The following is a 14,601-nucleotide window of genomic DNA, read 5'->3' as shown; positions in this document are numbered from 1 at the left end:
ATCAAAGTCCAGCAGCTTTTTATGTCCGAGCTGCTTGTCACTAAGAAGTTTTCCAGCACACGATCTTCTCCTGGCGCGGTGAGTCAGTCTCTTAAAGCTGCACAGCGCTGCTCTCAGGATGTTCTCTCCGTGACTCTGACTCAGCCTCCTCCTCCTCCTCCTCCTCCTCACTTTCCCCTTAATGAGTTTTGTCTTCCTGATCTGTCCCCTCACACTTTCATCACATGACTCTACGGGTGCCAGAACTGCACATCCCTCCGGTTCCAGTCAGGATGCAAGAACTGGTCCCAGCTGGACGCCAAGAACTGCTTGACCACCAGCTGAGCAGAAAGACAAAGACAAACGGGTCAGGGATGTGTTGTTCCTGAAAACAGAGCGTGCTGCACACAGACGTGGTTTCCCTGAATGAAGCAACAACCCTGTAGATAAAGACTTTATGATCCACAGACGGAGATTACTCACATTCCTGCGCCTTTGTTTGTAGTTTTTTTTTTTTTTTACGGTCAAACGGAACATAAACACAGCCGCCGGCTCTGCCCGGTTATTTTCCAGTGTTTACGGGTCACGGTGGGCTTTACCTTGACATGCAGGACACACTTTTATGAAGCAAACAACCTGGAAAAGTTTGTGGAAAAACACTCAAATCCGGAAGATTCACGTGTTTATTCCTGAGGATCCACCGGAACCAGCAGGTTCCATAAAGATCTATCTGGAGGATTTGGATTCTACAACCATGGTGGAAAAAAGTAACTTCTACCAAACCTTCATCCTTCTGAAGCCCCTCCCCCAAATTAATCCAAACCTGACTCGGATTTTGACCAAAAACCGTTCAGAGGTGGATCTTTTGTTCTGCCGTAGACCCAATAGATTCTACAAACTTTAGCCCCACATCATTACACCCCCGCCTCCATGTTTCACTTGCTTTGTGAAATGGGATGCAGCGCTTTCAAAAAGAGACAAATCTTCACCTTTAATCTCCTCTATGGATCAATTTTTATCAAAACAAATCTTTATAGTTTTTTTCCTAACCACCTTTTCAAAATAAAAGCATGAATGAAAATATTCTTAAAAATCTAACGGAAGCCGCTGTGTGTTTTCCGGATCGATCCATTTCACCAGACAGTAATTGTGATGCAGATGTGAGCTGACAGGATGGGGGGGCGGGGTCTCAGCAGCCCCAGCGGCGGGTCAGAACCCAGGCGGGAGGGCTGGTACAGAACATGCCGTCCTCATACCTGCATGCTGGAACGCTGAGAATGAAAACAGGAGCTCCACAGGACAATCGATGACCGATCCGATCACTTTTCCCCCGATGGACTCGTTCCATTCATGGCTGTGAAAATGTGTGTGGGGGGGTTAACCACCTCCACCCACTATTAGTCAATCTTTACCAGAAACACTCAAAGCATGAATTGATTATTTTAGGGTTGGTTTAAATATATTTTCAAATGAAACCGAATTTTTGTAAGTCATTTATAAAATAAACATGTTGTCAAAACCTGTGAGAGGAAGAGGATGAGAGGAGGAAATGTTTAAAGGTAAAACGTTTCTGAGGAAGATCAAGGAGCAAAACAAACAATTTTCCTGTTAGTTGTCCTCTGTAGAGCAGATTGAGTTCTGCTCGTTCTAACAAAACCCTCAGGTTTCGTAGATAAGACAGAAAAAACTCTCAGCTGCAAACATGATGGAATACAGCTTTTCACCAAAAATGTGATTTTTATAAGAGTGGCTTTAAAGGTAAATTGTTGGAGCAAATTAAAAATGTAGTAAAACACTTGAAAAGGCCCCAGACTACTAAGGGTTAAAAACCAGACAGTATATTATTCAAATATTTCACATTCTAGTGAGACGCTATCATAATCAGACGGGGGGGATCAGGGGCGGAGCTGCTCAGCTCTGCTCCAAAAGCCACGCCCCCTCAGAGGAGATTTTGGAAACAGAGGCTTCAGATCAAGATGAAAATTGGTTTTGAACACATTTAGATTGTGGGATTTTGGTTAAAAACTTCATAATTAAAATGTTAATGAAGGTCACGAGAACATCAGCTGTTGGCGTCCAAGCATTGTCCCCCACACGTGACGCTTTCACCAAAAGAACGCCGCCACAGCAAGTCACTCTTCCCAGAATTCGCCTCATTTCAGAGGATCAGGTGAACAGGATTATGGGAGCTTTCAGCCAAGTTTCTGCTCAGACTGCAGACTATTAAGGTTGGTGGTATTTGGGTGTGTGAAGGTGTGTGTGTGTGTGTGGGGGGGGGGGGGGCTATTCCTGCAGCATCCTCATGTGATCAAGCAGAATCACAGCTGCCGCCCTTCATCCTCCTTCATCCTCCTCATCACTCAGGAGCACGCGGTCAGCTGAGTTACTCAAAGCCGGCTCACATGCCAAACCCCCCCATAACCCCCCAACAAGAACAGCTTACATAACTCCCACCAAAGCCTCCTTTTATTGAGCAGGAGCTTCAGAAATGAGGAACCCGGGTCAGTCATCTGACCGATGTCCAGAGCGGAGATCAGGATCCGTCTGGTGGACTTAAAGAAGCTGAAAGTCAGATCAGGACAAAGCCGTCAGTGAAGATCTCTGGTTCAGTCGTATCATTTTTGAAGGGCGGGGCCTTAAAAATTAAGTTATTTTTTGAATGCTTGATTGTTAGTAGATTGACATTATTCAGTGTTTTTCAAACTCTTGTCTTTAGTTTCTTACATTCATTTTTCTTTTTTTTTCATGCCATCATGTTGAGTCTGGCATTTACGAATCTTCGTGATGCTTCAGGCTTCATGAATCTTTGTGATGCTTCAGGCTTCATGAATATTCGTGATGCTTCAGGCTTCATGAATCTTCACGATGCTTCAGGCTTCATGAATCTTTGTGATGCTTCAGGCTTCATGAATATTCGTGATGCTTCAGGTTTCACGAATCTTCGTGATGCTTCAGGTTTCATGAGTCTATGTGATGCTTCAGGCTTCATAAGTCTTTGTGATGCTTCAGGCTTCATGAATCTTCATGATGCTTCAGGCTTCATAAGTCTTTGTGATGCTTCAGGCTTCATGAATTTTTGTGATGCTTCAGGTTTCATGAGTCTTTGTGATGCCTTTTAGGTTTCATGAAGCGTTGTGATGCTTCAGGCTTCATGAATTTTCGTGATCCTCAGGCTTCATGAATCTTCATGATGCTTCAGGCTTCATGAATCTTCATGATGCTTCAAGCTTCATTAATCTTCATGATGCTTCAGGTTTCACGAGTCTTTGTGATGCTTCAGGCTTCATGAATCTTTTTGAGGCTTCCTGAAGATTAATGATGGTAGCTGTTCCTCTGAAGAACTTGGGGCTTGTCAAAATTCTCTGAAAAGCAAGAATCTTCACTGTTTGTAGTTTTATGCTGTGACTTAATTTACTTCTTCAAAAGCACAGATCTACTAGATCTTATCTCCAGTCTCTCCTGTCTTCTCCCCTCTGACCTACAACATTTGCCAACAGATCCAAGGAAATAAGAGGAGCACAAGCAGACAGCAGAGATTTTATATAGCGAATGAAGACCAACCCTCAGTTTCCACGTGTGGACATGAGAGTCACTGCAGCCGTGTGTCGAGGATGACAGGAAGAAGAGGCTGCGTTTGTGGTTTTTCTGTTATTCTGGGCGTTCTTGAACACCTGCTGCTCTGATCAGGCTGCAGCTTCCTCATCAGGTCGGAGCCGAGGTCAAAACCATAAAAACAAAACGAGCAGAAAAACACTTCCTCACAAGATAAGACAATTAATATTCCTGACATTGAACAGGAATATTCATGCTCGTATATTAAAGGGAAATTTGGAAATCTCTTAAAAATATAACAAACATCTTCTTGGTGATTTCTTTTGCATTCTAACTCAAAAACCTTGAATTATTTGGTGTTTTCTAATCCATTTCTAATTCTGAACAGGATTTTTCAGACTAAGATGATCAGAAAAGTGATCACATGACACAAACAGTGTCTTTACCACTTTTTACAGGACACAAAGGAGTTTTTATTTACAGTGAAATCACCAAAGTTGTAAACCTGGAACACAGAGATGGTTTCAGCTGCTGGTGCAACCACGTGTAAACTCACAGGGTCAGAATCGTCAGAATCTCTGCTTCTATTTGACACCAGGATTGTGTTTGTGGTGCACAGCTGCTGAACACCAGCGTGGGAGTTCTTGTGACAAATCTCTCTGCTGTTTTGAAAATGTGTTAGAGTATCTACACTGAAAAAGCAGAATCTAAAGAAAGAAAAATATATTTTTTTAAAGAATAATATGTTTAATTTCTTGCAAGAAAAATAATCTTATCAAGAACGACATTGGCTAATTTTTCATCTTAATTAAGGGAAATTTTTCAAATTTTTAAACTAACTTGGAGCCACACTGAGACACAAACTTTGTGAGGGTTTCGTTCAGTTTTGAACATGATAAGAAAGTGAAACTGATGTTGGAGAAACATTTGCCCGCAAGCGTGTTTCTGTGAAGCTTCTCTGACAAAATTATGCACAGAATCAGATCTGCTTGAAGAAGACTTCCTCACAAATAGCTTTAGCGCGCTCTTTAAGGTTCTCCAGCTCATGGATCTCGCCGGATGTCTGCTGATGGATTGGGCCGCTGCCCCTCTGCAGGCTATATCATTGTGAGTCATCGACCACGAGGAGGACGCTGCAGAGCTGCTGACGGCCTCCAAAATCATTTCTGAGAAGATCTGTCGTCAAAACTCACAATATAAAAGCATCTTCGAAACAAAGCAACCAGTTTACAACTTTATGCTCCTGAATCTTTGTAGAAAGAAGCAACTAACCTCACCAGAGCTGTTAATACACTTAAATAAAGTGAACACCCAAAAATAAAACAGAATCCGAACAGTAAAAAAAAAAGTTATCCACATGTTAAAAACATAGAACAAACCATTTGATCAGTTTGAGAACCACAGATCTTGAAAAAAAAAAAAACGGTTTACTTGAGGAAAAACTCTTAATTTGATATAATCTCGGTTTCTGTTCCTGTTTTCTCTAAAGCTGATTGTTTCAATTCTCAAGTCTGACTCCAGGATTAAGATTTAAAACAGAAGAAAATACGTTTTTTTCAGGTTTAAGCTTTATTTTTGGCTCCCAGATGTAGTTTTTATGTAACCGTTTCCACAAACAGATCTGTATTGACAGTCTGTGACAAATACTTGGTGTTTGACTGCCCCCTGCTGGTGGATAGAAGACCAGTTTTTAGTAATACAGTGTTTAGATTTACAGGACAATATTTTTTCATCAAGGACAAAAAATGTTTAAGATTTTACGATTTTTTTTGTTTTAAAAATGAATTTTGCAGCAAACATGCAGCAGAAATGGAAACCAAGGTGCGGACAAACATTTTTCCAAACCTCTGCAGATATCTTTTTTTTGTCACTAGTGACAGAAAAAACAGAATCGAACCAAAATAATACAGTTTTAGCCGATACGAAACAAAATAAAGTTATAGTCTGAACACTAAGGACAGCACTGCGTCCTCCAACACACTAGGTGGCGGTATATAAAATAGTGATCTACATACTACAATATGTGATCTAGATTACGTCAGATCCGTTTAGTCGGGTTGAAGCCATAGCCCGGGAAGCTGGTTTCATGCCGTCGCTGCTAAATCCGTGTCCATCCGTCTGTAAATGTTAAATATTTGTGATCTTTAAGGCATTATTTTAGTTGAAAAAAACGTGAATTTTGTTTATTTATTAGTTTTGTTTCGTAATAGTATTTTCTGAAGATTTTAAGACGAAAGTGTTCTACCATCTGCGGCATTAGCATGGCGGACAGTTCTGTTCGAGTTTCTGATATTTTTGTGTGGAGAACCTACAGCGGGAGGATGGACACCATCGACATAAAAAGGTAAAGTCAGTAAAGAAATAGTTTTAAACTATTATTTCTTGAGCGCGTGCTGAAGCTGGAAGCTCCTCGCCGGTTTTTAAATATGGCGTCTTCGGGCTCAGAATTAATCTGGGCATGCGCAGATCTTCCAGCGAGGCTCGGTCTGTCGTGTCCGCGCGCTCTCCTGATGTTCTGCCAGAGAGACTGGGGGGAGTTTGAGGCCCCGCTGTGGCTCCCCGCGGCCGGGCTTTAGGTGAACCCCCAACAAATGACTGTTTCCCATTAATGACATTTTTATAAATTGGATTAATGTTTTATCACTATTTTGAAGCTGTTTAATATAGTTTTTAACAAATTACAGTTTCCATTTTAAAACGCAACTGATGAAAATCGTGTTTTTGGTGTTGTTGACATGTTTCTGAAGCATTTTCCTGATGGACACATTAAAGAAAATTAAGCTTTTTTTATTTGTATTATTGTGAATAATGAGCAGAAAATAAATTGTCAAACGTGTATTTTAGCTAAAAATGGTTTAATCCTAATCCACTGGGAATGCTTTTCCTTTTTTCATTTGTTTTTCTCAAACCAAGCCCTTTTTATTTTCCATCTTTTTGACTAAGTGTGCTGAAATCTTTCAGGATCTGGGATCTAGATCCAGACTGACTGACCCCGGTCTGTACTGCTTTGACTTGAAACAGGTCAGTTTTATGTCTCAAGATTTTTAAAATGTAGAAATTCAAATGGTTAAACGTTTTTGGTGCCGTCTGACTCAGGTTTTGTGGTTTTCAGTATACTACATGGTTAACCTGTTGAATGTATTTTTATCTAAAAATGGCAAGAACTCACTGTGAGGCATTTTCGGTCTTTAAACCAGCAGCCTCTTTCTTCTTTGTTATTGACAGGTCTATTTTTTTCAGGCTTTGGCTGAGGATCTGCTGCCAGAGGATGAACGTCTAGGCACGCCAAATGGTAACGAACGCATCACGATTTGTGGTTTTGTGTCACACAATGTGCAGATCATCCAGCGAGGCTCGGCCTGCCGTGGCTCCGCCCTCTCCTGTAGATCTGCTACAGTAATGGAGGCGGTTTGAGGCCCTGCTGTGGTTCTGCACAGCTGGGTTATAGGTAAACCTCCGACATGTCAAACCTGCAGATCAGATTCTAACGGTGACGTCTGTGTTTCTGCAGGACTTCAGGTCGTTTCTGAAGGACCTCTAACAGGGGTCATGTGACCTGCGTGACTTCAGCATTTCAGGTAACGAAAAGACTTGAGGGATTTTTTTTTGACACTCCATTAAGTTCTCGCTTTCTAACTCTTCTTCTCTGCAGGTTTTATCAAGAGGCGCATCGATGAAAACCAGTTTGTGCTGAAAGCTTTGAAGACTCAAACCCCAACTTCTGAAGCACTTTAATCTGATAAATGTTTGTTTTAAAACAAAAATATGTACACGGCCTGTTTTTCTCTTTGTATTCTTTTCATATGGCAGAAAACAAACATCTGATTAAAGACCACCATGAAATAAGGAAGATTTATTTCTTATTTTGATTCTTTTTATTTCTGAGAGAATACTTGATCCAGACTAGATTTACAATCTTTTTGTGAGTTTATATGGTCTGTTTTAACACTTTTATTGTAGTGGGTTTGTGCACTCATTTTTATTGATTGGACTATGAGTATGGAATAAATGTAATCTACATTTGAGCTTGAGATCAGTTTGTAACTGAAATGTATATTTCAATAAAGTTGAATTTCAAAAGACGGAAGCTGAAGAAAAAGGCAGAGATGGAGTTAAAAGCCAAAGAGAGAAAAGAGCTGGTGGGAAAATGGGGAGAGCCCAAACCCTAGCACACCCAACTGACTTCACCCATATCTTCCATTTTCATGTAAAATATGACCTTGTCTTTATTCAAATAAACCATACATGTGACACTGAAGGAACATCCTTCTTGCTATTATCAATTTCTTGGCCTGAGCTGATCAGAAGAAGAGTTTAAAGAGAAAGCTAGATCAGTTGACCTTGAGCTCTGTATTGGAGGCTCCAGAACAGGGGTCCCCAATGTGGTCCCCAAGGACCACACAAGGTCCCCCCAGGTCTCTTCTAAAATTAGCACAGCTCACTTGTGAGCTGCGTCTAAAATTACACTTTATTCTGTTGCTATTCTTTTTTTTTTTATTACACTTGCATTTACATAGATTTAAATATTAAAACGTCTTAAAAATATGTTCATGATAATTTTAGATCAGTTTAGGTGACCTCTGACCTACTCCAGTTCAAAGATCACTAACTTTGTTTAAAATGCTGCAGATTTGGTCATTAGTTCAAAGATTTGTTTAAGAATGTTAAAGTTGATTTTTCTTTAACATTACATAGTTGATAAACATGGTATCACGTAGTGAAAATGGGACATTTTCACATGAAATGTAAGTAATCATCTAAAAATGTAACAATTAGTAAGATTTATAAAGTGCTGAAAATTGATATTTGTTTTCTGGCTTGTTATCATTGTTGATAATTATGTTGAGAAATCAGAGTCTTTACATAGAGGAGTATCGTTGTTCATTATTAATAATGTATAAATAACTATAACTAAACAAAATTTGTTATTTCAAAATAGTAGCCCTTTATATAACTCAGTATCCATGAAGAAGCCCTCAGTTTCAGTGACCCCGGCTCCAGAAGAAGCCAGAAGAAGGAAAGTGCATCCAGGTTGAAGCTTGTGCATCTACAACCATGCTTTGGCAACAATAGGAGCAGGACTATAAATGCTTTATCAATGGGTTGCTATTATACAGTCTGCTATCCTGAAAGTTATCGTCATAAAGTATTAAACTTATGGTCCACATGCCCCCTTTTTAGATTTCATCACCCGCCCTTCCAAAGGTCTCTTTAAATATAGACTGTTGAGCATTTACCTGATTCTCTCTGTCTGTTCTGTGGGTTTGTTTAGACTCAGTCTGGTATTTTCTTTGAGCACGGACGGCCCAATTCCACCTTTGTGGAACTTTTGACTGCCTTTTTCCTAGGTTCTTCTGTTGGATTGAGTAGCCACAACTCAGCTCAAAGGTGCGTTCACTTAATTCCTTTTTCAACTTTTTTTCTTCTTCTATCTAATTTTATTTATTTGTTTTCATGATTTGTTCTATGTGTTCCTTTTATGTTGTTTGTGACATAAAAGATGAAGATGGACGTACCCTGATTGTAACATCGTTGTGTGATCATATGAAAGGAATAGAATGATGCGACGTTCCCTAAAGCTTGACCGTATTAGCGTTTGGTTTAAAATTTAAGAAGAAAAGAAACTAAAAACGAAGATTTGAGTGTTTTTTTTATAAACAAAACATAAAATGAAATTTTTAAAGTAAAAAAAATGTGTCAGAGTGGAAGGCCAAAGTGTGTTTACACTTTTATATTTGACAAATTAAAGTATATGTTAGTATTCATAAGAATATGAATGTTTTCTTAAATTATTCTTTCATGACTACAACAAAAAAGGTATTTATCAATGAGGGGTGTAAGAAGCATTACTTAAAAAATCTTTTTAAAGATTCTATAAATCTTTAGTTTTTTATGCATCCATCCAGTTTCTAACTTTTGGGGTCCGGAATCTGTGCGGGCCACTGTTGGGCGGGGGCAGGGTACGCCCTGGACAGGTTGCCAATCTGTCTCAGGACAATCACTCACACATGCACACCTGGGGACACTTTTGACCAGGCATCAAGGTCCGGTGTCCCACATGTTTTCCAACCAACCTACCATTGAAGTTCCTTATTGGCCAAACACACCTGATCCGGGTAATCAGCAGCAGATAAGGCAGAATTTCTGGAAAACCAGCAGGAAGGCCGGCCCTCAAGGTCTGGAGTTGGACACTCGTGCTTTAGAGCAGGGGTGTCAAACATGCGGCCTGCAAGCCGTATCCAGCCTGTGAGATAGTCTAATCTGGCCCAGTCATAAAGAGACAAAAGTATAAGGATGTTGGGAAAAAAAAGAAAGTGTCTAGCCCAGGGGTCGGCAACCCGCGGCTCTGGAGCCGCATGCGGCTCTTTAAGCGCTGCCTAGTGGCTCCCTGGCGCTTTTTCAAAAATGTTTGAAAATGAAAAAAAATGGAGGAGGGAAATATATTTTTTGTTTTAATACGACTTCTGTAGGAAGACAAAACATGACACAAACATCCTTTATGTTTTCCAACTGTTGCGAGATGAGTGTGTAGGTGCTTTCACGCGGCGCAATCAAGCGCACACCCTAATTAAAAAGTCAATGCAAACATGCGCACACCAGAATTCCTGGCTTATGCGTCTGGGGCGCGCGTAGCATTGGTTTATTTAGATTTCCCTGGAACATTGTTCAGTGAAGGTGTTTTGGTCAAAAATTTTATCAGACAAAGTCCACTTTAAGTTCACAGCCCACCTAAGATTGTTCTTATCTGCTCATGAAGAGGAAGTATGATTCTGGTAACTGTTTCTTATCTTAATATTTGTTTTCCGTAAATCAGAAAAGCTGACTATGTTTTTGTTGCTCTCAGGTTGAGTTCACTATGGAGATGACAAGGAGTCTCCTGGAGTCACTGACCGATATAGGTGGAGGCGAGGTGGGTGTCAGTCAAAACTTCATGGAGCTCAAAGAAATGAAAATTAGCCTGGAGGTGCTTATGGGGCCAAGAACTTCCTTATCTCCAGTGAAGGAGTTGGACTCTGGATTTGCCTCCTCACTGGATTCCAGAGAAGAGCTGATTGTTGTGGACGTGGATGTGTTCAGCTACGCTAACCAGCTCAGGAAAAGGGAGCTCGACGAAGCCCTCAAAGGCCATGTTAGAATGCATTCTCAGAAGACCGGTGAAAGCGTCACCATAACTTTATCTGGAAAGAACTCCAGGGAGGTAGGAAGTAAACTCAAGCACTTCCTGGCTGATCTAAACAAGTACCTGCGCACACAGGACATTCTTGTGAGCGACCTAAGTCCAAAGGGGATGGATCTGTTAATGAAAATTGAGAAAAGCGGAAACATTTCCGGCTCAAACCTGGTGTGCTTCATGGGTGACAGGGTTCACATCATCGGCCCGTCGAAGGAGAGTTTTGAGCTGAAGCAGGAGCTGCTGGTCGGCCACAGAGAGCCCAGGGGAAAGCCTTCGGAAACAGACTGGAGAAAGAGAAGAAGTCTGTCTTCGCAAGAGCTCCCCAGAATAAATCCCAAAAAGAATTTTCAAGAAGTCTCCGCTCCTCCTGCAGATAAAGCATCAGGATTCTCCTCATCATTCAGAGTTCCTGCTGATCACCACCACAGTGGAAATTCTTTTGAAAGAGATGGGAGAAAGAGGAGAAGTCTGTCTTCGCAAGAGCTCCCCAGAATAAATCGCCAAAAGAATTTTCAAGAAGTCTCAGCTCCTCCTGCAGATAAAGCATCAGGATTCTCCTCATCACCTAGAGTTCCTGCTGATCACCACCACAGCGGAAAGTCTTCTGAAAGAGATGGGAGAAAGAGGAGCCTGTCTTTGCGCCAGGTCTTCAGAAAAAGGTCCATAAAAGATGTTTGAGAAGTCTTCCCCTCCCTTTGGAGATAAAGCAGCAGGATTCTCCTCATCAAAGTTCCTACTGATCACCAACACAATCGGTCTCAAAGGGTACGGAGGTCCTCCGACACTTAAGAAAGAACGAAGGCCGAAACAATTGAAGAACCAGAAGAGGAAGTCGCTCCCTAAAAACAAAGAAAAGATATTATTGATCAAATTCGTTCAATTTTCCTAAAATCTAAGAGAACACAATGAACAATCATTTAAAGTATCTTAATGAAGTCACTCTTGGATCATCAAAATGTAAATGACAATTCATAGACAAATCAGATTATGGACAAATTTAAATTCGCTTACATCTTTTTTCACAATCTTTACTGGTGTCCAATGACAGACATGGAGTCTTGTCCACCTTTGTCATGGAAGGGCTAACACCTCAATGTAAGGGTGGGGCCATCTGGACCCCATAAGAGAACACGAGGGTTCCAGAACCTTCTGGACTCCAGCTCTGTGCCTGACTAGTGGAAGTAATCCAACACAGCTAAAGGATGGAATGACTGACATCAGTTCTGTGTTTAAACACCGCCGGCTGATGTTTAATGGAACAGAAAATGAATTCCTTAAATTTGTTCATGTGCTTCTTAGCTAGCCAAGCCAGCTTAGCGAGTCTGATAAATGTTCCCTAGGTAACTTAGAAAAGAAATGTTTTGGAATCAACACTAAGAGAGTTTCTCCCTGTGACTCGGAAAAGCCTCTAATAATAACCAAGATTTGCAATCAAGGTGTTCCTCTGGGCTCAATATTGGAATCCTTTGTTTTTAAATTTGTTTTTTTCTGGTTGCTACATTTATAGATTTTCATTAAATGTTAATACTATTCCTCTTTCTTTATGTCTCTGGGTCTGATTCACTGACTACCTACGACACATGGACATCCAGTATGTTGTTTGGTTCCTCAAAATAAAACCAGTACCGCCATCTGCTGGAAAAAAGTCTTGGTTCAAACCATTTAGTTTTTTGGGATGGTGATTTTAAACAGTCAATCAAAACCTTTTTCTTCTTACTATAAGCTTTACTAAGACACTAGAAGTAGGTTTATCTTAAAAAAATACAGCTTTATATGAAGAAATCATCACAATCATGTTATTAATGATCCTGATTCTGTTTTATTAACTTTGTTATATGATACACAGAATGGAAATCAAAAATAGATCAATAAAAACTGCTAAGTCAGTATATTTGTAGGCAGTGTTGGGAATCTTACTTTAACAAAGTAATACGTTATAGTTACTAGTTACACTGCCCAAAAAGTAATTGATTTAACATTTCAGATATTGGATCGTAAAATTATTTAATTACTCAGGAAAGTAACTATTCCAGGTATTTTGCCAGTTAAAATACTGCAATAAATGTATTTTTTTCTTCAGCTTCCTGCAAACATAACAAAGCATTAAATTGCAATAATTTAATGAAAATGACTCATCTAGTATTCTGGTATAATGAAATCAGGTTGTTTAGTGATAAGAAAGATTGATAGGATTAAAGTGTAGAAATTTACATATTTATCAGACTGGACTTTTGTTTTTTTCTATTATATTGCGTCCTAACCTGAATTACATTGTCATTCAGAATGATCAAAGTACAAAACTGCAACAAGAAAAATAGAACTATAAATAATATTAACTTTACATGAAAACACAACGTGAATCTGACTTAAACATTTGTCTATTTTGATTCAAATAAAGTATAAAAGTGTTGATACACATAGACTGTAAATGCTACCTCATGTCGCTGACACTTTATTTTTAATCCTAACTGGTGCGCTCCTATCACAGACATATATTATTTCACTGGACAAAACAAAATAAATACTTGTGAAATTAAATTTGACATCACCCACAGAAAATGCCTTACCTCCGGCCTTTGCAAAATGAGGCCCAAGCTGCCACCGAGGCTTCATTGCCGCCATTTTGAAACCTGTCAACGGTGATTGGTCCGACTCGGTCCGAGTCACATTTTTACAGGAACTACTGTCACCAATCATGAGTGAGCTTGTTTGAAGTCCACATCTCTTCCACTGAAAGCCGCTTGAGGAATCTGTCAATCAAACACTCAAGGCGGGGCCAGTGGGTATCATTTGTGTTTACTGAGGCTTCTGATTGGTCAGTTTATAACTCATGATAAAGAGAAGAAAAAAAAAGGATGAGAAAGAGGATGTTAAGAAGAATGTGTAAGAACAAGAATGGTTATTCTGACAAATAAAATGACTGAGAAATAACTGTATTTTTCAAAAGAAGTCTATGGGACTTTGGTCGTCTTGAAACCAGCGGGTACTTCCTGTTTGGAACACTAGACGGGAGGGGTTGAGATGTCCAGCGAGGATCACTCACGGCTGATTAAACCACATTTATAAACTGTAAAGTAAGGCGGGGATGAAAGTAGTTAATTAGTTAGAGTACTTAGAGTAGTTAGAGTACTCTGTTACGTAACTACTGACACTGTTAGAGGAGCTCGGGATCTGCTCCTGAAATTTGAGTACAAGTATTTACGACATGCATGATTCAACGAATATTTATAAATAGGCCAATAGTAGAGTGTAGTAAAAATACATTTCAGCCACAATATGTTATTGCTTAATAATGTGGACCATCTTCTTTAGCAGTTTTTCCTTTAAAGGGCCTTTCAGAGTAAACTACGATCATTTTTTAAAACAAAAACACACAAATGATCAAATTCTTGTATTCTGTTCATGTGGTAGTAAACAAATTAACATCTTAGAAGTCCACCATCAAACACTGAAGATGTTGTCTTTATTCAACACAATTCTCCCTTTTTCTGCAATGAAACTTCCTTTTAATAACAGTAGATTTATGATCTTTTTGAGGTTTTATATGGTCTGTTTTCACTCCTCTCCATTGCAGAGCGCTCATCTGGTCACACATCCAGAGCCTTTGAGTAAATAGTTTTGCTTTAAAAGCACATTTGAATTAGAGGTTAGTTTGTAACAGACATGTATATTTCAATAAAGTTGGAATTTCATAAGCAAGGAGAAAATCTCATCATTACAGACTGATTTATTGCCTGTTATCTATTATTTTTTTCCAAATCTTCTGTGACCCTCACTGATTTCTTCATTCGGTTGAGTTGCTCCCGCTCTTCTGATCTAGCTGGAGAGTGCCACCGCGATAAACTGGAATCCCGTTTCTGGACACTTTATGTGACAAAGATTCTGTAAAAATCTGG

The 14,601-nt window shown here is 39.7% G+C and overlaps 1 protein-coding gene, 2 long non-coding RNA genes and 1 other non-coding gene across 5 annotated transcripts in view; all 4 read left to right on the top strand.

Annotated features, from left to right (window-relative positions):
• LOC112161655 lies at positions 1 to 446 on the top strand. The gene is made up of 2 exons (XR_002921929.2): positions 1 to 78; positions 244 to 446. It is a non-coding gene; the product is annotated as an uncharacterized LOC112161655 (long non-coding RNA).
• A 5,121-nt stretch (positions 447 to 5,567) lies between these two features.
• Positions 5,568 to 7,556, top strand: LOC112161646. The gene is made up of 5 exons (XR_002921926.2): positions 5,568 to 5,875; positions 6,493 to 6,552; positions 6,772 to 6,823; positions 7,043 to 7,109; positions 7,184 to 7,556. It is a non-coding gene; the product is annotated as an uncharacterized LOC112161646 (long non-coding RNA).
• On the top strand, positions 6,865 to 6,996 carry LOC112138573. The gene has a single exon (XR_002917813.1). It is a non-coding gene; the product is annotated as a small nucleolar RNA SNORA9 (small nucleolar RNA).
• A 1,003-nt stretch (positions 7,557 to 8,559) lies between the features above and the next one.
• The window catches only part of LOC112159682, an 11,899-nt gene continuing 5,857 nt past the window's right edge, over positions 8,560 to 14,601 (top strand). The window contains exons 1-2 of one of the 2 annotated variants that reach the window (XM_036214317.1): positions 8,560 to 8,919; positions 10,376 to 11,318. In XM_036214317.1, coding sequence (XP_036070210.1) covers positions 10,388 to 11,318 — 931 coding nt within the window. In that variant the 5' untranslated portion in view covers positions 8,560 to 8,919; positions 10,376 to 10,387. Of the gene's footprint in view, positions 8,920 to 10,375; positions 12,246 to 14,601 lie in introns of those variants that run through there. The other variant, XM_024259305.2, reaches the window with a different exon arrangement.

This window comes from Oryzias melastigma, linkage group LG11 (genome assembly GCF_002922805.2).
Source record: "Oryzias melastigma strain HK-1 linkage group LG11, ASM292280v2, whole genome shotgun sequence".
Classification (NCBI taxonomy): Eukaryota; Metazoa; Chordata; class Actinopteri; order Beloniformes; family Adrianichthyidae; genus Oryzias; species Oryzias melastigma.
Note: the sequence above shows the minus strand (reverse complement) of the source record. Positions and strands in the feature narration are given on the sequence as shown.